The sequence below is a fragment of the Miniopterus natalensis genome, chromosome X (genome assembly GCF_054644295.1).
Source record: "Miniopterus natalensis isolate mMinNat1 chromosome X, mMinNat1.hap1, whole genome shotgun sequence".
Classification (NCBI taxonomy): Eukaryota; Metazoa; Chordata; class Mammalia; order Chiroptera; family Miniopteridae; genus Miniopterus; species Miniopterus natalensis.
In genome coordinates, this window is record NC_142103.1 from 73,945,289 (window position 1) to 73,970,728 (window position 25,440).

Genomic DNA, 25,440 nt, shown 5'->3' on the forward strand with positions numbered 1-25,440 from the left:
CTGAACTCTGTGGCTACAACCCAGGATATGGAGTTGTCCCAGAAATTAACTGGGTATAGTATCAGGGTGGAGGGATAAGTTTTTCTGGTGGACAGCAAGGTGCCAGCTAAGGTTGGAGACAGAGGTGGTAGGAACTGAAAGAGCAAAAAGGTGCTGGCTAAGGTTGGAGACAGAGGTGGTAAGAACTGAATGAGCAAAAAGCCCATAGATAGCAGGTGTTACATCCCTGAGATAATCTGATTCACACATCCTTGCCAGTCCTGCTTCAGATACACATTACAGCCATGACTGTGGGATTATCAGATTGGTCTACAGTAGTTGCCTCATTTTTTTGCCCCATTCTCCCTCCTCTTCTTTGGCAGTGCCGTGAGGTGATGATAACCATTAATGGTGAAGAAGGTATCCCAGTTCAAGTGGATGGGGAGGCCTGGGTTCAGAGGCCAGGCCTTATCAAGATTAGATACAAGAATGCTGCCCAGATGCTGACAAGAGATCGGGTAAGAAAGGAAAGGCTTGTCTCAGGCTCCTACATTGCCTCATCTACAACTTTCACTGAGTACTGAATGCTTCCAGTCAGGCAGAATTCCTCAAAGAGTGCTTGCTAGAAATGCACATTCCTGGGCTCCACACCAGACCCAATGAATCAGAATGGGGATGGGTAGTTTCTGGGAAGTTTCATTTTTTAAAAAGTCCCCTGAGACATTTTGATATATACTGGTATTTTCAAACCACTGTCTTAGGGAGTGAGATAAAAAACCTACCATCTATGGTTGTAGACAAAGCTGTCCTCTCTCACAGAGGACATAGAGCTAAAGACCTTGGGTAGTTATGGAGGAATCTGCTCTTTCAACAAGAGATTCTTCATTGACAATGGTATTTAGGTTCCTCTAAGGTTCCTTAAAATGCTGCATTCACAAATGTCACCCACTTGTGCTAAACAATGTAAAACTAGAAAGGAGCCATTAGTGATCAGATGTTCAGTGCTTGGAGGCTTTCTTCCATTCTGACCTGAAGACAGTCCATAGAAGCATCAATAGAGAGGTGAGGGGAAGTCTAGTTTATACACTGCCTACTTTGTGCTGGGTAGTTTAGATGTATTCTCTCAAGTAGGTCCTCCCAACAATTCTATGAGATGATACACTTATTCCCATTTTACAGGTGAAGAAAATGAGGACAAAAGAGGTTAAATAACTTGCTAAAGGTCATACAAGCAGTAAGTGATAGAAAGATGATTCAAAATTAAATTAGATATTTATGGCTCTAAAATCCATCACAACATATTGCTTAGACTTGGCAAAGAAGGGAACATGAAAGGTGCTCCACTGTCTTATTGATAATGATGCCATCACATAGGAGTTTCTGGAAGGCAGACATCTATCTGATTGAAGTGTATTGTCCCAAGATTCACATTAGTAACAACAATAGCAAAAACAAAAAATGCCTAGTACAGAAAGACATTGAATAAAATGATGGATAGGTGTATAGGTATGCAGGTGAGTGTATGAGGGAATGGGGGCCCTCTTTTCCCTTTACCCACTATACTCACAAATTTCAGACTCACAGACAGATCTGTCACATGCCCTCTTAGCTACAGCAATCACTAGGATCTGCTACTGTCTTCATCTCTAGGACTTTGAGAACTCAATGAAAATGTGGGAGTCCAAGCATACTGAAATTCAAGCTGCCTCTCAACCCCAGTTGGACTCCCAGGAATCTGAAGGTAGCCTCTCTGATGATGAGTCTGCCCATATGGAGCACTTAGCTCAGCTTGCAGAAAACCTCATCAGCAGGTAAGTGGAACTAGCCCAGATACAGGGCTGAGAATCCTAAAAAGGGATAGGAAGAAGCCAGTTTGTGTCTATTGGCTACTGTGGAGCTTGATCTCAGAAAGGAGTCTTACCCAGAGCTCTGAAGTTTGACAGGGACCCTGATAGTTCAGATAGGAAATGGTCTTTGTGTTCAGCAATAAGCCAGCTTGAACCTCTCCCATTAGACCCAGAGATGAACTTCGATCTCCTCCTACTTTCTCAGACCCAACAAGAATGAGAATGTTTATCCTTGCCCTTAAATATCAGGAGGGCCTTGGAGTTCCTGGAGTTATCTACCCTCCCCTATTTTGGCCTCCTACTGCCTCAAAGCACCCAATATCTAATACAGGTGAAACAAGGATGGACAAAGATGAATATCTAGAACAGAAACATTTTTTGGCATAGGTGGCTACCTAGAGACAAATAGAAATAACAGGAGGGTACCAATTTGGGTACCCAGGGTACCTCAACAGTACCCCAGGACAGATGTCCTTCAGAACTCCAGACTCATCTATCAGTCCTTGTTTTACTACAGACTTACTAACCTGAGCAAGGTCCATCAGCATGTGTCTGTCCTCATGGATTCTGTGAACACCAGTGCCAAAATCTTGAATGATACATTTTATGGCCAAGACAGCAGCAATGAGGCAGGTGCAGCTTCCTGTACTCCCATTGAGGTAAGGGGGCAAAGGGCATGTGAAGGAAAGAGTCAAGCCAAATAGGAAAGGAGATGAAAAGGAAGAAAGGGGAGCCATAGGTTGGGTGGAGAAACTGGGCAAATGATATGTCAGAAAACTGATGGACAGTGGAAGGGAAGGCAGGTATTCCTTGACTGTTACAGGTCCAGAGTGGCTACTTGGGGAATCCCATAGCAGATTCCATCATCTGAGAGCTAGCATTCTTCTCTGATAGCCACCTACCACATGGGCCTCAGGGGAGAAATGGAAAGTGAATAGAGAGAAACTTGGCCTTGGCCCTTCCTCATCCCATGTAACCTGTTAAGGTGATACCTGTCATTGAAACCTGAGCTCCAGGCTGCCTTGGTTTCCCTCTTGAGGGAAAATGTCCAGATTAGAATACTTGATGTTAAATATGCCATTCCATGACTTTACCCACTGCCAGAAGATTTACAGGATGCTTTTTAAAAATTATTTTAGTGTTAGGCAAATGATACAAAAGGGCTACAGATAGGGTCAGGGCCCCTTAAAGTGTGGGTTACATATATATTTTGGGCCAGGTCCTACTTGGAGGAGGCCTGGAGCTCAAGGCATTAAGTTTCAAGAAGAGAGATGGTTGGGCCTAACTTCATTTACCATGAGAAAGATAGTTTTAGCCCAGTGGCAGCAAGTAGCTTCAAATTTACTCTCTGGTTTGAATATTTCCTATTTCCCTATACCCATACCACTCAATCAATGATGCCAAATTGTGCTGTTCCACTTCAAAAGATTTGCCAATACAGCTACAGTAGTTGATAGCTGGCATCAATTGGCCGGTGCCCATGTGGTACTAGCTGTATTATATTTTGAATATTACTTTTTTACCTGCAGTCACATCCTACTAGCCTGTTACACCCTTCCCAGAGAGAAGTCAGCTGCTGCATGCTTACTAACCAACAACTCCTCTTTGTCCTTTCCCTTCCTTTCTTTTCCATTCTTCTCCTCTCAGACTCTAAGCAGAAATGACGCAGTAGATGTTACATTTAGTCTTAAAGGGCTCTACGATGACACCAAAGCTTTCCTGGATGAAAACTTGGTGAGTGGAGGGGGTTGGAACAAGGGAGGGCAAAGTATCCCATCTGAAGATGATCATGGTCCATGCTTGGCTCTAGGGAATTGGAAGACATGGAAGAGCATTTTAGCCAGGTGCTTAGCTGCCAGTCCCTAATGTGCTATACTCACCCAGGGTTGTCATTGATTGTATCACTTCATAGGTTATACTATTCCATTGGAACTACCATATCTTTGAAGAAAAGTCTCCCTCTCTCCTTTGGCAAATGTCTCCTGGGTCCAGACCAATCAAAAGTAGGTTGTTCTCATCATACCTAAAACAGCTTCAGTAGAAAAAAGTGAGCTCACCATGGCTGGTGTGGCTCAGTGGTTAGAGAGTCAGTCTGTGCACCCAAGGGCACAGGTTCGATTCCCAGTCAAGGGCACATCTCTGGGTTGCAGGTTCGCTCCCTGGCCCTGGTTAGGACATGTGTAGGAGGCAACCAATCGATGTGTCTCTCTCATATCAATGTGGTTTTTTTCTCTCTGTCTCCCCCTTCCTCCTTCCCTTCTACTCTCTCTAAAAATCAATGGAAAAAATTACCCATGGGTGAAGATTAACAAAAAAAGAAAAAAAAAAGTAAGCTCTTTTGAGCTGCTCTGTATCTCCCAAGTGTCTGCATACCACATACCACCATGTGGGAAGACAGCAGGGAATAGTGGAAAAAGTTGGGAGACTCTGAGTTCAAATCTTAAATGTGCTCCTTACTAGCTATATTTCCTAAGGCTGCTGAAACAACAAAGTACTAAATTCCGGGTAACCAAAAACAACAGAAATTCATTGTCTCACAGTTCTGTAGGCTAGAAACCTGAAATCAAGGTGTCAACAGGGTCATATTCCCCCTGAAACCTATATGGGAATCCTTCCTTGCTTCTTCTTATCTTCTAGTGACTTGCTGGCAACCTTTGTTGTTCCTTGTCTTGTAGATACATTACTCCAATCCTCCACCTTCATGTAATATTCTCCCTTTGTCTCTCTGTCTTCAAATGGCCATCTTCTTATAAGGATACCAGTCATACTGGATCAGGGACCTACCCTACTGCAGTATGACCTCATCTTAAAAATCAATTACATTAGCAATGGCCCTATTTCTAAATAAGGCCACATTCTGAGATACTGGAGTTAGAATTTCAACATAACTCTTTTGGGGGGGATAGGGACACAGTTGAATCCATAACACTAGCTGCGTGAAATAATTTCACCTCTCTGGATCTCAATTGTCCTATCTACAAAATAGAAATTGTTATCTCTACCTTCCCAGGTTGTTGTGAGCATTAAACCAATTATTGAATATTAAGTGCCAAGCTCTCTGTGCCTAGCACATAGTAGCAGCTTGATAGAAATTTTATTAGTCTTAATGAAAACAGACTGAGGCTCAGTTTTTGAGCTACAAGAATAGCTGAGTGTTTCACAGAAGGCAAAGCCCGTAGGCACACTTAGTGAGTGTGCTCTGATGATTCAGCTGATCATGACTACCCCATTTGGGGGTTAGCTGTTAAGGTCATGCAGCAGGTGCTGTTCTTGCTTATCATCTAATTACGGTTTATTTGAAGAGGGGCTTCTGAGTTGATATTCCAAGAAGTTCATCCACTTCCCCTTTTCCATTTACACATCTGATTTGCACACTGCACAGGGAGTGGAGAGGCTAAGGCAATCAGGTCAGGCTGACCCAACATCTGAACTCCAAGCTAGAGTCTTTCAGCCTTAGACAATAGCAACAGACAGAACTCTTTTTTTAAAATATATCTTTATTGATTTCAGAGAGAGGAAAGGAGAGGGAGACAGAGAGATAGAAACATCAATGATGAGAGAGTCATTGATTGAGCCCACAACCGGGCATGTGCCCTGACCAGGAATCGAACCCCAATCGCCTGGATCCTAGGTCGCCGTTCAACCGCTGAGCCATGCCCAGCTGGGCTAGACAGAACTCAATGGCCTTGCCAGTTTGGGCAGCAAGAAGTATGGGAATTGGTAGGAATTTGGACTTTCATTGCCACTCAAATTTTCTTGAGGCTCATGACATGAATATTGGTTCTTGCCAGCCAACAACCCAAATTGAGCTCATAGCATTTTTAACATAAGACCTGATAAGGACCCCCACACATACACACATCCAAATGAAGCCAGGGATCAGGCAGCAGCTAATTAAGAATGACCAAGTATCTCCAGAAAGGCTATGTCATAGAGGTAGCATGAAGATAAGACTTATTTCATTTGGGTATTGTTATTCCTCCCCTCAAAGGAGGATACTACAGAGCTCAGTGTTGGCAGAGGGATGTAGATTTGTGATGAAGTAAATCCCACTCAGAAACTCCCACTTCCCTTATTTGGCAACCTCATTTGTGATATGGCTAGTGATGTGTTGGGACAGGAACCAAGAAATAAGCAGCAAAGTCCTTTAAGTCAGAGAAGAGTCCTGGACAAGGTTTCTACTGGAGCCAGAAGGACAGGAAAATAGAGTACAAAACTCGGGCCCACCACCTACTATTTTTCAGAGCCTGAGTCTCCAGGTGCCAAATAAGAAGTCATTAGGAAGCCATTGTATTCCTTCCCTATTATGTTTAGGAATCATTTTCCAAGGCCCCAAATTCCTTTCTTTTCTGTACCTTTGGGTAAATATGCCTCTAAGGACTTCCTGCCCCTTTCCCCTTTACCTTGAAGTGATGGCCATTTCTACCTGACACCCACTCTCCCCCATCCCACTGCCATGCATACACAAATGTCCTGTGCATCTGGGCTACTCTGTACTGTCCTAAATCATTAGCTGTAAAATGAAATCAAGAGATATTTGTCAGCACTGACTTGTTTCTCTCTTATATCCCATTCTGAGTGGCCATAACCTCCAGCCTCATCCCCCACCCATTCACCTGCCACCCATTTGTGACAGTTGGCAAGGTTCCACTTATGGCTGGAGCATCAATTGACCAGTGCACAGCAGGAAGCCACATAAGGGCCAGGTTGAAAGTGGAGTGCATGCCAGGGTGGGGGAAGGTGAGGCCAAGTTAGGTGGGCTGGAAAGCATGTCCAGGTTCAAAATATCAGCATGTATCTATATTCCCAGTTCACTATTTACTGGAATATGAACTATCTCACCTATGTTGCTGGTCTAGAACTTGGTTTGTCTGAGTCGGAGATGGTCCCAGAAGAATCCATTTTAAGTCTTCCATGGGCTGAACAGAGTTCACCCTGTGGGTGCTGGAGGTTACTAGGGAATACTATCCTGAGCCTGTGGGACAAGCCATCTGGAACTCATTTCTTACTAAGTGAATAGATAGGAGCTAAAGCACAGCCTGAAAAGAGGCAGGCTCTCTTTGCCAGGAAGAAAAATTGAGCCAATCTCTCTCTAGGCCTCTCCTTGCTTCACAAAGGAGCCTTTAAATTGTAGTAACTATGTAATAAAGATTCCCCAGAAGGACAGGAAAATAGAATATAAAACTCTAGCCACCCCACATATCTTTATGGGACTGTGCAGTATAGAGGATAGGCTGTAGAGTTAAACAGATCTGTCCCTGTCTAGCCATGTGATTTTCAACACTAAATTTCTTTGAGTCTGTTTTCTCATCTGGAAAATGAGAACAGTAGTACTTTGCAAGCTATCGAAAAGTTATTGGAAAGATGGAATGAAACCATGAATGCACGGTGCCTGGCGTATAGTATGTGCTCAAAAATTGGTAGCTGTTATTTATAGAGACCCTTGTCCTGGACCCTAAACTGTAGGGGTATAACTCAGTATTAATTGACCTTGGTCAAAGGACCTTTCTGCTTGCCAAACTGAGCATGTTCAGGCCCCAAGGAAAGCCCCAGCATCTGGTTGTTTTTTGGGGGGGTCTCCCTATTGAGAAAGAAAAGAGCTCTCTACTCTTTTCCATGACCTCAAGGCCAAAAAAGATTCAAGTTGACACACTTTGGTCTCATGGCCACTAGCAGGGAATAGGAGTGGGGAAAAGGGCAAGAGTCTGTGAAGGCAGGGTGCTAGGCATTGGATACTCACTTTTTCCTGTATTCACCAGTTGAGAAATGCTGAGGATGAGGTCACATTGCAAACCACCCTGGATGCCATGAATAAGGAGTTTGAAAAACTATCTGAGATCAACTGGATGAATTCAATCTTTGTTCCAGAGGTATGTGACCTGGGGATTGGAAAATAAAAGGGAAGAGGGATTCTTCCTTGGTGCTCTACCTTCTAGTGTGGGCCAGGACAATGACTGATGTAGCAGAGGGAGTCCAGTTAGTGGTTTTTGGCTTGAGCTTAATGGAGACTCCTCCACCCATCTCCTCATCATAAGTAGACAGGACAAGACAGAAAAAAACACCAAAAAATTAGATGACCTTGGGAAAGTAACCAGAAAGGACTACTCTGTGGCAGGAAATGATTGGGAAAAAACAAGCAAGTTTTCTTTTTACTGTGCTATTCTCCTGGCTGCAATTTTCCCTCCCTGCTCAGTACCTGCTGCCAGGACTGAATTTCATCTGGTACATACCATTGTGACCATACCAGTTGTTTACAGCCAACCTCTGGTCTAAATGGTTGGTTCCCAGACCTTACCGGTAGTTAAATGTTCCAAATATCACCTCTCCCTGCTACTTATTGTCCCTCCCCCTCTGGGAGGATAGTAGGCTCTCCAGGGTCTACCCCTAGAAGGTGTGTGGCTTAAAAGCAAATCAAGCATGCCACTAGTGGCTGCAGTGTAGTTGTAGGGATGCTGTCATTTTTGGACAGCTCTGAGATTGAAAAATAGTCCCATTAAATAAATCAAATGACCCCAAAATGTCCACCTATTACTAGGTAAATTATTCCCTTTATGGTCTTACAGGGTTTTTCTTTAAATATTCCCACCATAGAATGGCTCATTTCAAACTGTAGGAATCCCTGGTTCTCTTATTCATTATACCTGTTTCTGGCTCCATACACCAATTATATGCATGTTGTAAGCAAGCCACACATGCATGTTTGGACTCATGCAGCAATCAGGCTACTGTTTTGTGTGTGTATATGTGTGTGTGTTTAAATATGTCTTTATTGACTTCAGAGAGAGGAAGAGACGGGGGAGAGAGATAGAAACATCAATGATGAGAGAGTCATCATTAATCAGCTGCCTCCTGCACACCCCTGACTGGGGATTGAGCCCGTAACCCAGGCATGTGCCCTGACTGGGAATCAAAGTGCTAACTCCTGGATCTTAGGTTGAGGCCCAACCGCTGAGCCACACCCTGCTGGGCCAGGCTACAGTTTAAGAGAAAATGCCACATACAACTTTAGGTCCTAAAGGACTTAATAACTGTCTCATATGCCTTTGATGATGACTTTGCTGCTCTTAATCACTAGCCCTCTAGGAGGGGAAAACACGCTGTTATGCAGAAAAGGAAGCAAACCATGTAGCATCCTATTTCTCTTGTTACCCAGTGCAGCTATATCTCACCAACCTCCCTAACTAAGAAACTGGACTGGATACTGAGAGAAATAAGAAAAACTGCCCATGGCCTAAGATCTCAGTATGTGAGTCGACCTGGCCTGGGGCAGAATCTCTTTTCTGAATTTCAGTATTACCATAACGATAAAGTGAGGCTCTAAAGAAGGGAAGAGTGGATTGAAAGAAAGCCAGGAAGATGTTGCTCATTCATGTGACACTAATATTGCTCATCTTAAGGCCACAAAAGATTCAGATCCACTTTGGTGGAAAAAGCAGGATGAGTCAATTATTCATTTAGCTTTCTATGGCTTTGGCTGAGGGGCAACATCCTGTGCCCTTCCTTTAGGTTTCTTCTCAAAGGCAATTCTGAAGGTCCTTACACATAGCTCAGAGGAGAGAGGGTAAGTGGGAGCCAGAGCAGGGAGAGGAAGAGGACAGGTTTATACTTTTCTTCTAATGGAAGGCATCAGAGGCATACATAATATTGCAGAGAAGAAAACCCCAAAGCTTTTGGAATGTGTTTGGCTGGACCTTTGGATAATGTTTTACTGAGACCAGTAGTAAAACAAGCACACTTTTGCAGGAGCGAGAGGAATAGGAGGCTAAGCTGGAATTAAAGCGCCTGCATGATCTGTATACATCACTGAACCCACATTCATAATTAAGAGATATGTGTAAAGAACCTTCTTTGTATTCTAGACAGGGAAGCAGGTGGCCTGTGAGGCAGGTTCTTCCTTATTGCGAGGTATTTATTTGGCCAAGGGAATGAGTTGGGTTTTACCAAACTATATGTTTGAAGGAAGGGGTGATTTTTTCTAATTTATGCAGAGGTGCCACATGAGCCTGCAGTGGCATTAGAAATCCCACCCTACTAATTGTTAGATGCAAGACCTCAGGTGACATACTTTACCTCTCCAAGCCTCTGCTTCCTTATTTCTACAAATGTAATAATAGCTACCTTGCAAAGTTGTTTGGGGGCTTATATGAGAGCATTTTTTAAATAAAGTATCTAGCAAGGCACCTGGCAGAGAGTAGGATCTTGATACAGAACAGTTGCCTCCCTAGGGCATAGGGCTAGTGGTTAAGTGTGTCTCCCACACCTGGATAGGTAGCAGATCTGCCTGCTTTCTGCTGCCATCCTTGTTCATCATCTTGCCAGGCCTCCAGGAATTGTATCTGAATGTTAGGCAACTAACATTTTTACCTTCCTCTTGCTGTGGTTTCCCAGGAAAAGTCTTCAGACATTGACAGTAGAACCCTCATATCGAAAGTTAAGTTCCCCAAATCAAGGAAGAAGAAGCTAGAAGAGGAAGACAAGCCTAAATCAGGCCAACGGGTCCAGCGTTTTATTGGTAAGTCTCTCCCACAGGGATAGGGGTCATGAAGACCTCCCCAGCAACCCTGGTATCTCCCAGAGACCTGAAGCTCCAATTAGAAATATTCACAGGTATGGTGGTGATGGAGGAAGAGGCTGGCCAAGAGCCAACCTTAGGCAACACTAAGCCATCTCTTGGACAAGGTGTGAGTTAGAAAGTGATATGGACACAGCAGGAGGAGAACCTGAGAAAGAACCTTGCTGTGTAGTTTCTGTGATATAGATAACTGAAGAGAAAAACGATAACAGGCAATTCCTTTTCTGCTTGCCCCATTCCTGTTCTGGGTTGATAAGTATGGCAAAATAATCATACTTAGGTCTCTCTCCCAGTCAAATACAACTACAAGATTTTAGTCCTCTTCCAGAAAATAGTATTATTTGAGATAGGTTGGGAGTATATCAGTGCTGGGCAACTACAGGGTTAGGAACAGGTTCCATGACCTATCTAAACATTTTTACTTCCTATCTGTTATAGTAAGTCCCTGGAAATACAAAATTTCTATTTTGCATTATTTGAATTTTGGTTCCATTCCATCTTCAAAATTGGACTTATGCATTATTGATATGTCAGTGAGGCTCGAAAGAAGGTTCTCTTTAGAGTTGTCAGTTATGCCAATTCTGATGTCAATGTTCTCTCCTAAATTTTGGGCCTAGACAACCTGGAAGCTTGAAAGATATAGCAATAGTAGACATAGGGGAAAAGGAATGGAGGATGTCAGTTTGTTTTGTTTTTGAGGAAGTGGGAGTTTGCACAAATATCATGAGAGAATCTCCTGGACCAAGCTGTGTTTTCTCAAGTTTGGTCCAAGGTGTTTGATTCCCTAAGAATATGCCAGTTAGGAGACAATGGTATTTAAGAATGATAACAGGCAGTTACTTTTCTGAAGTTCCATGGATTTTCAGGTTCTGAGAACTTACCCCATTTGTTTTTGGCTCACATGGTATCAGCTGGTTTTCTTGGATGGTTCAGAGGTGGTTGGTACAGTAAAAATAAACCAGTCTGTCTCCTAACAGACTCTTTGTTTGCTCTCTTAAGGATCCATATATTTGGACATCTGGCAATGTGCTAACCTCATTATTTCTATACTTGTTTTTTTCTCTGAAGGAAATTTGTGGCATCACAGAAATCGTGATGAAGCAAAAGATGATGACCCTCCAAAATCATCAAGATCTCAACTGTAGCCCTTGAAAGCTGAAAGGAGAACTCACAACATTTAGAATTCTACTAAAAAACTCTCAAAACCTCAATACAGGCTAGACTAAATTATTTCAGAACAAACATGAGCACCACCAAGAAAGATCCTCTAATTCTTTATACTAATACACTTTTTCTGGACTCAATCAGGTCTCCTTAGAGGTTTAAATCATCTCATTGGCCAAAGATTCCTGTTTCGAGTTGTCTTATTCAGTTCTCCTCTTTGTGCACATTGAACAACTACAGTATTTAATTGGGTTACATTCTTTACGAATGGCCTGGGATCTACAAAGGATTCAAGGTAGTTCACCTCTTCAGGGAGTTTGGGAATGATTTTCTCTGACTAGCAGAGAAACTATTGATGCTAGGGAATGAATGATATACTCTCAGGGAGATGAGGAGAGGGGTCAGGATAGCCAGGCTTGGTTGTCTTTCTCCCCCAGTCCTGTCAGTTGCAACTTGCAACTTCAGGAAGTCTCTTCTAGTTGGTTTATTAAGATGACAACGAGGTCCTGGGGGCTTGTCCATTTGCCTATTACAATAATCATGTGAAATCTTTTCTTGTAAATGTAGTGACTGCTCTCTGCAAATTTTTTGTTTTTCCATGTGTGCATGTATGTCTTTGCACATGTCCAGGTGGTGCTCTAGTGGCTGTGTGGGTGCATTGGTTGGAATTCACCCCTATGGCAATCATACAGGCTCCCTTCCTACTGCCTTGATCCTAGCCTGCATGTTTCCATGGAGTGTTTGCCTGCATTCTTACTGGATTTTTTAACTCGATGTTTTGCTGCTGTGCTGCAGTATAGATTATGTATAGAGACATAAAGATGTTTATATTATATATATTATATATATATATTATATATATATATTTTTAAGAGCTGAGAATACAACTCGACCTCTAAGTGACCCTATAATTTATTGTGCTAACACAGGAATCACTCCTCACCCTGATCCCATCACCCATCCCCATTACCCTACACATATGCACATGTACACACACGGACACACACATATACCTCTACCAACTGCCCTACTTCTTGGTGGAACTTCTAATCTTTTGGTGCATTTTCAGTGTCTTTGAAGTGCCTGGGATCTGCCTATAGCCCAGCTGATTCTGATGCCCCTTTAAAATTCTGAGCCAGGCCATGGAAAGGAGAACAAAACACTAATGCCCTAGAGTGGGGCCTAAGCTGGCATGCTGCCTTTTTTCCCTATTTGTTCTGGACTCTACATCAGCAACTGCCCTGACATGTGCTGTCTCCTTCCCCACTAAAAAGACCATATGGAGCAACCAGTCCTTGAGCTCTGTGACTTAGATGCCTGAGCTAGGGACTGCCTGACAATCAAGTAACAACCTAGGCCCTTCCGCACAAGCTCCATCTGGGCTTGCATCTTCTGGACAGGCTGTTGGGTGATTCCCAAATCATCTTTGAATTTCCCATCTTGCTCTTTCCCTTGAGTACAGAGGGGCATTCAGAGTAACCAGAAAGAACATGGGCCTGAGAGAATGGAGGCTAAGAGCCTTGCTTCTCCCATGGTTCTTCCAAATTTCTCATGAAAACAAACTGTGCCAAAATTGCTCCCAATCCCAATTAACATTGTTTCAATGCCCACTCCCAGTCAAGCAAACCTAATCAAACTCCAGTGTCCAGAGAGATTCTCTCTGGTCCGCCTTGTATTCTCTATCCCACCCTCAACTCACACCTTTAGCTAAGTGTCCCTTCCCACTAATCAAAAGAAAGCCAGAAAACTGGCCTCTCCCTACTTCTCAAACTTAGTGTGCTCAGTTACCTGACTCCATCCAGGCTGGTTCATTGAGGTGCACAATCCAGACTCTAACCACTGTTTCTCAGCTCTGGAATTCCACCAGCCTAGTCCACTTAAACCAGCTGCCTGTGTTTCACCTCTGCAGGGGTGAGGAGAAAAAGTACTAACAAGGGGATAGTCCCCAAATGTCTGATTGCTGTGCCAAACAAATTAAGAAGTTCTAACTCTACAACTTCAGAAGAACGTTAATGGAAAAGATAAAACATTGAAAACTTATTTAAGCATCAGCATATGTTAATTTACTGTACATATTTGAGTGGGGAATGTGCTGTTGCTGTGTCTTTGGCTTTCTCTGCATCATTCTTTCTTCCCAGGAGGAGGTATTAAATTAAATCAGCAAGGTCACCACTGCAGCCTGACTTGGTTCCTCTGTGGCTGCACACATTACCACCTGCACACTTACTCACAGAGTTGGGAACCAAGTTGCATTTTTCTCAGAAGAACCTTTTCCAAAATGGAAATTTTCCAAAAGAGCAAACTTAAGGAAAAAGAAGGAAATCCTGGGAGAGGGTAGCCTTATCTTGGCAGTGCCTAAACAGGGCCTTGTCTTCTAATTCTTTTTATAACTGATGATAGTAAACTATAATAGGACTCCATCTCCTGTGCTAACTTTGCTGACTTACGATATGTCTTTGTACACTGTAGTGCTATGGTTGCTTTGTTGTACCATTCGGATTCCCTTTCACCCACTCTGAGCCAGAATGATATTGAACAAAACAACATGGATTTGAGGCTGAAGTCAATTCATGGAGCAGAATTGATAGGTGATTAGACCCAGGAGCAGGTGTGGCTTGCTAAATCGCTTGGTTATCTCCTAAATTGCTTAGTTACCAGTTGCTTCCCCAAAAGGAAGACAGCTTGCTGAGCACCTGTTCTTGCGTATACTAGCTTGCAAACAAAGCAAGAAATGGTGATCTCTTTCTCAAGGGAGTTGGCTTAGCCTCTGGATGCATAAGCTCCTTTCAGGACTTCATTATTAACTACTTACAGTAATACAATTGCTCGGGTGGTAGGACCAGACATCAAATACCCACCTCAATTTGTTCAGAGATGCCATTAAGAGCCAAAGTTCTGGGGTTTGGTTGCATTTTTGGTAGCACTTTCTGAGGGATTGAGTGGGCAATACCTGGAAAGAACAGTGGAGAAAAACACCAAGAGACTTGGACTGCCAGTAATTGCTTCTGGTGTCAATACTATAAGCCAGCAGCTATCAGCCCTCTCTCCAAAAAGGACCTGTACTGTGTCCAAAAGGGCAGGGGAAGAATAAGAGATTTTCAACTTAATAAACTAGGTTAAAGGTTGATCAGAAGACAGTTGGGATCAACATAATCTTCCCTCAGGACACAAGTAGAATAATTTTAGTTTCGTAAGAAGCAGAAACTAATACCAAAGCAACCAAATCCATTAGCACCATTCCATCCTGTAAAGGACCTGGATTGCATCTGTATATTTGCTAGTTTGTAATCTATGTTGTTTTCTGTTCCATGTTTTTCTTTTTTCAAAGGCCCCTGCAAATAAGCAGCAGGGCCAGGGGCTGGTTGGGGGTGGAAGCTGGGATAGTTGTGGGATAACAGGAAAAGCAGAAAGAAAAAGTCCACAAAGTTTGCCTGTTCCTCCTCCCCACAAAAAAAATGGAACACCAGTTTTCAAAGTTAATGAAAGTTAATAGTTTTGCTTCTTAAAATATTTTAATAAATGGATAAACATTATCAGCACCAGTGTCTCATCATTTACTTCAGGATGGAGGGAGATGAATGGTATTGGAAATGGTGGATGAGTTTCGGTGGTATCCAAGCTCTAAACAAGCCACATGCATGTAGGGATGGCAGGTAAGGGAGGACAGCAGCAGCACAAGCCAAGAATCTCCATCAGGATGATCTCCATCAGACTGCCACAAAAAGTTCTAAAACCTAGCTGCAATTCAGTTCAATCCTGTGGAGAAACACCTGCCACTGTAATTGTTCTAGAAACCAATTCTCTGCAGCACCTAGATTTCAATGAAATGAATTGGAGAGGGAAAGTAAGGTAGAGGAGTACAGCCATGACTGCTAAATAGATGCACAAATGCAAAAAGCACCTTAAAGAACTTTTGACAATACAGTCTGGCCACATAACACATACATTACGTACTCCTCACCCTTCCAGAAGGGTTTGAGGTAGGGTGGACTGCTCTGTTCAGATGCAAAATTGGTGAGACCTGGGATCAAAAATGGTTCAATTTCTGCCCTACCAACAGAGACCCTGGAAGAGCCAGGTATTAGTCACAATTAATTGGTAGACAAATGAAGCTAAAATAGAACATTATTCCACAAAATGCTACACCAGGATAAGAAGCCAGATCTTCTAAATCATTGCCTTACCAATACTAAAACTGTCGCTTACTTAGAGACAAAACAGTTGTGATCTTCAAAACCACATTTCAGTCTACCCCCATAAAAAACTACATTCTTAGGCTTTCCGAGGGAAACAGGTCCATTGCTGAGGAACTACCACCAAGGGGGGCTCTGTAATTCATGTTATGAAGTTTAGGATACATCCTATAGGCTAGAAAAGTTCCATTAGAATTGAATTTAAGTCTTTTTTAAATTACTGTAAAATAAAATTGTCTTTTTTTCTTTTGGTGTAAAATTCAGTGAATTTTAACACATGTAGATATTCTAGTAACCACCACCACTATACAGAATAGTTTTCACTGCCCATAAATCTCCTTCACATCATTCCTTTATAGCCACACCTTAACCATATCTCTAACACTGACCTATTTTCCATTACAACAGTTTTTTTTTTTCTTTTAAGGATGTCAGATTTAAAAGGGAAACTGCTGTATAGGAAAGTATATTTGCCAATGATGCACCTGATTAGGGGTTAATTTCCAAAATATACAAAGAACTCATACAACTCAACAACAGGAAGACAAACAATCCAATAAAAAATGAGCAAAGGACCTAAATAGACACTTCTCCAAAGAGGACATACAGATGGCCAAGAGACATATGAAAACATACTCAACATCACTAGTCATCAGAAATGCAAATTAAAACCACAAAGGAGATACAACCTCATACCTGTTTGAACCACTATCATCAATACATCAATAAATAACAAATGCTGGTGAGGATGTGGAGAAAGGGGAACCCTGATACACTGCTGGTGGGAATGCAGACTGGTGCAGCGACTGGAAAACAGTATGGAGGTTCCTCAAAAAATTAAAAATTAAACTGCCATTTGATCCATCAATCCCACTTCTAGGAATATAACCAAAGAATCCTGAAACACCTATCAGAAAGAATATATGCACCTTTATATTCAAAGCAGCATTATTTACAATAGCTAAGATCTGGAAACAGCCCAAGTGCTCATCAGTAGATGAGTGGATAAAAAAGCTGTGGTACATTCACACAATAGAGTACTATGCAGCTATAAAAAAGGAGCTCTTACCCTTTGGGACAACATGGATGGACCTGGAGAGTATTATGCTAAGCAAAATAGCCAGTCAGAAAAAGGAAAATATCACATGATCTCACTTATATGTGGAATCTAATGAACAAAATAAACTGATGAACAAAATAGGTCCAAAGATATGGATGCATGGAACAGAATAACAGATCTCAGTGGAGAGTGGACTGGGGAGTGGGGAGCAGGAAGCCATTCACAAAGAACATATATGCATATATGCATAACACAGACAATAAATAGTATGGGGAAGGCCTGGGGTAGGGCAGGAGTTAGGTGGAAGGGTCAAAAAGGGAGAAAATGGGAGACATCTGTAATACTGTCAACAACAACAAAAGAATGTCATAGAATATGTAACCTTTTGAGACAAGCTTCTTTAACTCAGCCTTTCAGATTCTTTCAAGTTGTCATGTGAATCAATAATATGTTCCTTTGTATTGCTGAGTAGTATTCGATCCTATGGATCCACCGTTTCATTTATCCACTCACCCACTGAAGAAACTTTATGAATAGAGCTGCTGTAAACATTCATATATAGGTTACTGTATTCACCTCTCTAGGATAATTACTCAGGAGTAGGATTGCTGGGTTATGTGATAAACACAAGTTTAACTTGGTAAGAAACTTCCAAACTGTTTTCCAGAGTGGCTGTACCATTTTGCATCCAAACTAGCAATATGTGAGAGTTCCACATGCTCTACATCCTCATCAGCTCTTGGAATAAATTAATTTTTATTTTAGCCATTCTAATAGGTGTTTAATGGCATCTCATCATGGCATTTCCCTAACACCAAATGACGTTCAACATCTTTTTATGTGCTTATTTGTCACACTTAAATCCCCTTTGGTGAAGTATTTGTTCAAATTCTTTTCCCTTTTTTGTAATTGTGTTTTTCATTTACTCATTGTTGAGTTTTCAGAATTCTTTATATATCCTAGATCCAAGTTTTTTGGCAGATATCATTTACAAATATCTTCTGAAAGTCTGTAGTTTATCTTTTCATTCTCTTAATATCTTTCAGAGGAAAAGTTTTACACTTTTATAAAGAACAAGTCACCTTTTTTTTTTCCTTCTATGGACTGTGCTTTTTGTGTCATATCTAAGAACTCTTCCACTAGCTCAATTGTTTTCAACAACAGATGATTTTGCCACTGGAAACATTGAGCAATATCTGGACACACTTTTGGTTGTCACGACTTGGGAAGGGCTACTGGTATCTAATGGTTAAGGGTCACGAATACGGCCAAATATCCTACAATGCACAGGAAAGTTCCCACAACAAAGAACTATCCGGCCCAAAATGTCAATAGTGCTGCTGCTCAGAAACACTGATTTAACCCCAGGTCACAAAGATTTTCTCTTATGTTGACTTCTATAGGTTTTATAGTTTATGTTTTAATTTTAGATCTGATTCCATTTGAACTAATTTTTGAAAAACAAATGAGGTTTAAATGAAGGTTCATTTTTTGGCATACAGATGTCCAATTCTTCCAAAACCATGTATTAAAAAGACTGCTTTTATAAAAATCCTAGAAGGAAATGTAGGCAGCAAAATATCAGATATCTCACATAGCAGAATTTTCACTGATACATGGCCTAGGGCAGGCATGGAGAAACTTTTTCCTGTGAAGGGCCATTTGGATATTTATAACATCATTCTCGGGCCATACAAAATTATCAACTTCAAAATTAGCTATGAAAAAAGCTCCTAGATTTATTGAATTTCAAGTCCTGCCTGCGGTTGCCTTGGCAGGGCCGGACCAAATTATTTCACCCATGGTATACACAGCCCTGTCCAGATGTTCCCCACCCCTGGCCTAGGGCAAGAGAAATGAAGGGAAAAAAATAAACAAATAGGACTACATTAAACTAAAAGGCTTCTGCATAGCAAAAGAAACCCGCATCAAAATGAAACAGGAGCCCATGGTATGGGAGAACATATTTGCCAATGATACATCTAATAAGCGGTTAATTTCCAAAATATATAAAGTACTCATACAACTCAACAAAAGAAAGACAAACAAATATATCCAGTAACATAGAAGCATGGAACAGACTGACGAATCTCAAGGGAATGTGGGGGGAATTTATATGCATAAACCATGGACACAGGCAGTAGTGTGGTGACGGCCTGGGGCAGGGGGTGGGTGTTTGGTTGAAGGGTCAAAAGGAGAAAAAAGAGGGACATCTGTAATACTTTCAACAATAAAGATAAAATTTTAAATATCCAATTAAAAGATGGGCAGAGGACCTGAAGAGACACTTCTCCAAAGAGGACATACAAATGGCTGAGAGACATATGAAAAAATGCTAAATATCATTAATTGCCAGAGAGATGCAAATTAAAATGACAATGAGGTACCACCTCACACCTGCCAGAATAGCTACTATCAATAATTCAACAAAGAACAAGTGCTGGTGAGGATGTGGAGAAAAAGAAACCCTAGGACACTGCTGGTGGGAATGCAGACTGGTGCAGCCACTATGGAAAACAGTATGGAGTTTCCTCAAAAAATTAAAAATTAAACTGTCATTTGATCCAGCAATCCCACTTCTGGGAATATATCCAAAGAATCCTGAAACACCAATTGTAAATAATATATACACCCCTATGTTCATAGCAGCATTATTTATAACAGCTAAGCAGCCCAAGTGCCCATCAGTAGATGAATGGATAAAAAACTGTAGTGCACTTACCCAATGAAATACTATGCAGCTATAAAAAAGAAGGATCTATTACCCTTAGAGACAGCATGGAGGGACCTGGAGATGATTATGCTAAGCGAAATAAGCCACTCAGAGAAGGACAAATATCACATGATATCACTTATATGTGGAATCTAATGAACACAATAAACTGATGAATAAAACAGAACCAGAGGCATGGAAACATGGAACAGACTGAGAAAGCTCAGAGAGAAGGGGGCATGGAAAGAGGTTAACCAAAGAACTTATATGCATATGTTCATTGCCCATGAACACAGACAATAGGGTGGTGAAGGCTTGGGGTGGGGCAGAAACCAGATGGTGGGAGGCAAGAGGGAGAAAAAGGAGGGGACATCTGTAGTATGCTCAACAATAAAAATATTTTTTAAAATAATAATAAATAATAAAAAGACTGCTTTTATCACTGAATTGCTTTTGTATCTTTCTCCAAAATAGCCATAATTGTGTGGGGCTATTTCTGGACTCTCTATTCTATTGTATTTCTCTGTGTCTTTCTCTTCCCCAGTACTATACCACATTCATTACTGTAGCTTTATAATCTTCAAATCAGGTGGTGTGATTTTTCCAACTTCATTCTTTTTCAGAATGGTCTTAGTTATTTTAGCTCTTTTGCCCATATAAATTTCAGAATCAGTTTGTCTATATCTACAAAAAAAAAAAATCTGCTAGAACTTTGACAAGTATTGAGTTAAATATACAGATCAATTTGAGAAGTGACATCTTTATTCAGTTGACACTTCCATTCCATGAACACAATGTATCTCAATTTAGATGATTTCTTACATGAACATTTTGTAGTTTCTACCACATAGATTATGTAAACATTTTATTAGATTTATACTGAAGCATTTCATTTTGGGGAACTATTATAAATGGCATCTTAAAGTTTGAATTTCTTTGTGCATTGTCAGGATACAGAAATGTGATTTTGGGAGAATGAACAAGATGGAGGCGTAGGTAACCCCAGTACCAGCCACCTCCCACAACCACATCAAAATTACAACTAAAATACAGAACCACCATCATTCAGAACCTCCTGAAATCTAGCGGAACAGAAGTCCTACAACTAGGGAACTAAAGAAGCAAAAAGACCAGTAGGAGGAGCAGAGATGCAGGGGGATTGGGGCTGAATCATAGAGACTCAGCCACAGTCCCACACCCGGTGCTGCGGTTTAAATCTGGGAGGACTATCTCTGCAATGGAGGTTTCCTGGAGGAGCAAGGGGTCCCTGCCCCACAACAGGCCACCCAGCCCAGGGTTCCAGTGCCAGGAAGAGAAGTCCCACAACTTCGGGCTGTAAAAACCAGCAGGGATTGTCGCTGAGGGATGCAGAGGCTGCAGGAGTCCCAGGCAGCTCCTCATAAAGGACCCAGGCACGGACTCACTCAGATGTGCTCCCTCTGAGCTCCAGCACTGGGCAACAGTTTGAAAGGAACCTGGAACATTCAGGGAGAACTAAATTGCCTGAAATCAGGGCAAGAGGCGGAGGGGCAGTTTTCTCCTAGACAGAAGAGCTGGAAGACGCCATTGCTCCTTTGGCAAGCCCTTCCCCCAAAGAGCCAGCAGGCAGGTGCCATCTTTGAATCTCCAGCACCTGACTCACACCTTTGGTCCCGGCCTGGTGATTCCTGGAGACCCCGCCCCTCCCTACTTGCAAGCTCATCCAAACCATTTCCAGTGGCTTTTCTATGCAAGTGGCCTCTCTAGTCTCATGCTTAGGACTTTCCTAAAATCTCTCAAACAAGCAGCAGCATGTTCCATACATCTTGATGAGTGGCCCCAGGCCTAGCACTAGCAGCAGCTGGCATTGATTCATAGCTTGGCCTCTCCTGGACACCTCCCAGCGCAGCAAAGTAGCAGACAACTGCAGTATGCTGTGTAGCTCATGCTGGGTGGCCTTGGGCAAGGAACTGGCACAGGCTGACTTTACACCTCCCGGGAGGCCCCAGAGACAGTGCACCTAGTGGTCAGCTTCGACCATGCTGTTTTACAACCCTACCACATTCATGAGTGACACACCCAAGGGGCACATGTGGTGAACACCAAAGTTCCACTGAAGTAAATTCTGCTCCAAAGGAATGTCTCCAGTACAGCAGCTCTTTGGCTATAGTTGCAGCTGGTCCTCAAAGCTGATTGGTCTGGGAGTGAATTCCTTCCAGTGGTGCCAACACCAACCAAGGCTCAGCTACAACAGGACAGTGAACACAACCCACACAGGGGAATACCTAGAAGGCCCAGCTCAGATGACTGGGGAGCTGACTACACAGAGCCACTCTACCAATTCCAGGAGACATAGCAGCTCTGCCTAATACATAGAAACAAACACCTAGAAGCAGCCAAAATGTGGAGGCAAAGAATGGTTATAAGGATGCTCAAGGATTTTAGTAAGACTGTTAAGAAAACTAGTGAGATCATCAATGACATAATAAAGTACCAATCAGAAATGAAGGCTACCGGAAGTGAAATGAAGAACAATTTACAGGGAATCAACAATAGAGTAGAGGACGCTGAGAATCAAATCAGCAATTTGCACCAGGAGTAAACAAAAAACACCCAACCAGAAGAGCAAAAAGAAAAAAGAATCCAGAAATATGAAGAAAGCATAAGGAACCTCTGGGACAACTTCAAGCAGCCCAACATTCGAATTATTGGGATACCAGAAGGAGAAGAAAGAGAGCAAGAAATTGAAAACCTATTTGAAAAAATAATGACAGAATACTTCCTCTACCTGGTGAAAGAAATAGACTTACAAGTCCAGGAAGCACAGAGAGTCCCAAACAAGAGGAACCCCAAAGAGGCCGACAACAAGACACATCATAATTAAAATGCCAAAGGTTAAAGATAAAGAGAGAATCTTAAAAGCAGCAAAAGAAAAGCGGTTAGTTACCTAGAAGGGAGCACCCATATGACTGTCAGCTGATTTCTCAACAGAAACCTTGCATGTCAGAAGGGAGTGGCAAGAAATATTCAAAGTAATGAAAAACAAGCACCTACAACCAAAATTACTCTACCCAGCAAAGCTAGCATTTATAATTGAAGGTCAGATAAAGAGCTTCTCAGACAATGAAAAGCTAAAGGAGTTCATCACCACCAGACCAGTACTACATGAAATGTTGAAGGGCCTTCTTTAAGAAGAAGCTAATGAACAAAAGAATCTGACAAACTAAATAGATGCAGAGACATTGATGCATGCAATGGATGATCATATTTCAGAGGGAAGAGGGAAGGGGGGTGAAGGGTGGGAAGAGATTAACCAAAGAAGTTATATGCATATATGCATAACCCATGGACACAGACAATAACGAAGTGAAGGCATGAGGAGGGGGTAGGAGCGAGGTGGAGGAGGTCAATTGGGGGGGGGGGGAATGGGACAACTGTAATACTTTCAACAATAAAGATAAATTTTTAAAAAAAGAAATGTGATTGTGTTTGTGTGTGTGTGTGTGTTGACTTTGTGTCCTGTGACCTTGCTAAACAAACATATTAGTTCTAGGAGTTTTTTATGTAGATTCTTTGAGATTTTCTACACATATAATCATGTCACCTGCAAAAAAAAAAAAAAAAAAGTTAATTTTATTTCCTCCTTTTCAATCTATATTCTTTTTATTTCTTTTTCTTGTTTCATTGCATGGGATAACTTTTAGCATAATATTAATAGAGCTGATGAGAGTAGACATCCTTGCCTTGTTCCTAATCTTAGAGGAAAGTATTCAGTCTTTCACCATTAAATATGACGTTACATGCAGATTTTTGGAGACAGCCTTTATCAGACTGAGGAAGTTAACACCTATTCTTAGTTGATTATTTTATCATGGATGAATGCTGTGTTTTGTCAGATGCTTTTACTGCATCAATTGATATGTGATTTTTCTTCTTTAAACTGTGAATATGGTTGATATCCTGGACATTTTGAATATGACATTATAAAACAGGTTGCTTAAGTCGTATAAAAAACATTTATATTTTTGCTTTAGCAGTCAATCTGATTTTCAGGCCACAGGTTTCTACCAGCTTTCTGTGGGCTGAAGGCCCCAATGTCAGTTCAGTTTTCAAAGCCTTTGCAGTGTTATTCAGATCTGTCTGGTGTATGTGTGTTACTAAGTGGTTAGTCTGGAACCAGATGTGCTGTGTAATTTCCATGACCTCTAAGTAATAAACCTTATCTCTTTCAAAGTTTCCTGATGGTTATTGCTGCAAGTGTCTCTCAATCTTAATAAGAAACACAAAGGCCAGTCCAGCTACAACACTGGTTATCTATAGGCTGAGACTGATACAAAACACATGATTAGAATATTTAATATGGTTAAGATGGCAATAATCCCCAAATTAATCTATAAATTCAATGCAATTTCTACCAAAATCCCAGCTTTCTTTTCAGAAATTAAAGAGCCGATGCTAAAAAAATAATAAAATAACCAAAACAATCTTGAAAAGGAGGAAGAAAGTTAGAGAACTCACATTTCCTGATTCCAAAGTTGACTACAAAGCTACAGTAATCAAAGTGGTGTTACTGGAATAAGGATAGATATATAGGTAAATGGGATACAATTGATACTCCAGAAATGAGATCTCATATTTACAGTCAATTAAGTTTCAACAACAGCACCAAGAGCTTTTTCAACAAATGGTGCTGGGGCAACTGGATATCTACATGCAAAAAAATAAAGTTGGACCCTTATATCACACCATATATAAAAATTAATTCAAAATAGATTTAAGGCCTAAATGTAAGAGCTACATATATAAAACTATTAGGATAAAACATGGGGTTAAATCTTCATCACCTTGGATTAGACATTGACTTCTTAGATATGATACAAAACCAAAAATAGATATATTAGACTTCAAAATTTTAAACTTTTATGCTTCAAATAACATTTATCAAGAAAATAAAGACCACCCAAAGAAAATATTTGCAAATGATATGTATGATCCAGAATATATAAAAAACTCTTACCACTCAATAATAAAGAGACAAATGACCCAATTAAAAGTTGGCAAAGAATTTGAATAGTCATTTCTCCAAAGACAATACACAAATGGCAAATAAACACATGAAAATATGCTCAACATCATTAATATTCAGGGAAAGGAAAAGCAATACCACAATAAGATACCACTTCACACCCAAGTAGAAGGCTATAATTTTTCCAAAAAGGTAATAAAAGTGTTAGAGAAGATGTGGAGAATGTAAAATTCTGTTGAGAATTAAAATAGTACATGATCCAGCAATTCCACCTCTAAGCATACACACAAGAGACATAAAACATATGTCCACACAAAACTTGACCAGGCATGTTCAAGCAGAATTATTCATAATTCGAGCCAAAAAGTAGAAACAACTCAAATTTTCATCAACTGATGACTAAATAAATAAAATGTAGTATATCCATAGAATGGAATGTTATTCAGCAATAAAAGGAAATGAAGTACAACACATGCTACAACATGGGTAAACCTGGAAAACATTATGTTAAGTGAAAGAAGCCAGACAGAAAAGGCCACAAATTTTGTCATTTAATTTCTATGAAATAACCAGAATAGGCAAATCTATAGAGACAGAAAATAAATTAGTGGTTGTCTAGGACTGAAGATTGTGGGGATAGGGTGGAATGGGGATTGACTGCTAATGGGTATAGGGTTTCTTTTTGGGGTGATAAAAGTGTTTCAAAATTAGATTGTGGCAATAGATGTACAACTCTGTGAATATACTAAAAACTATTAAATTGCACACTTAAATGGATGAATTGTATATGTGAGTTATATCTTAATAAAACTATTAAAAATACAAGTCATCCCCCCAAAAATGTATACACACTTTAACAGCTGATAGCTCAATTTTGAAAATGAAATGTATTTTAATAAAAACTGCC

The 25,440-nt window shown here is 41.0% G+C and overlaps 1 protein-coding gene across 1 annotated transcript in view; it reads left to right on the plus strand.

Moving 5' to 3' along the window:
- Nucleotides 1-12,050, plus strand: part of DGKK (diacylglycerol kinase kappa) — a 131,485-nt gene extending 119,435 nt beyond the window's left edge. Inside the window, exons 22-28 of the mRNA XM_016218537.2 lie at nucleotides 363-497; nucleotides 1,630-1,790; nucleotides 2,344-2,485; nucleotides 3,474-3,560; nucleotides 7,586-7,696; nucleotides 10,215-10,338; nucleotides 11,467-12,050. Of these exons, the coding sequence (XP_016074023.2) occupies nucleotides 363-497; nucleotides 1,630-1,790; nucleotides 2,344-2,485; nucleotides 3,474-3,560; nucleotides 7,586-7,696; nucleotides 10,215-10,338; nucleotides 11,467-11,543 (837 nt within the window). The 3' untranslated portion in view covers nucleotides 11,544-12,050. The remainder of the gene's footprint in view (nucleotides 1-362; nucleotides 498-1,629; nucleotides 1,791-2,343; nucleotides 2,486-3,473; nucleotides 3,561-7,585; nucleotides 7,697-10,214; nucleotides 10,339-11,466) is intronic.
- The last annotated feature ends 13,390 nt before the right edge of the window (nucleotides 12,051-25,440 follow it).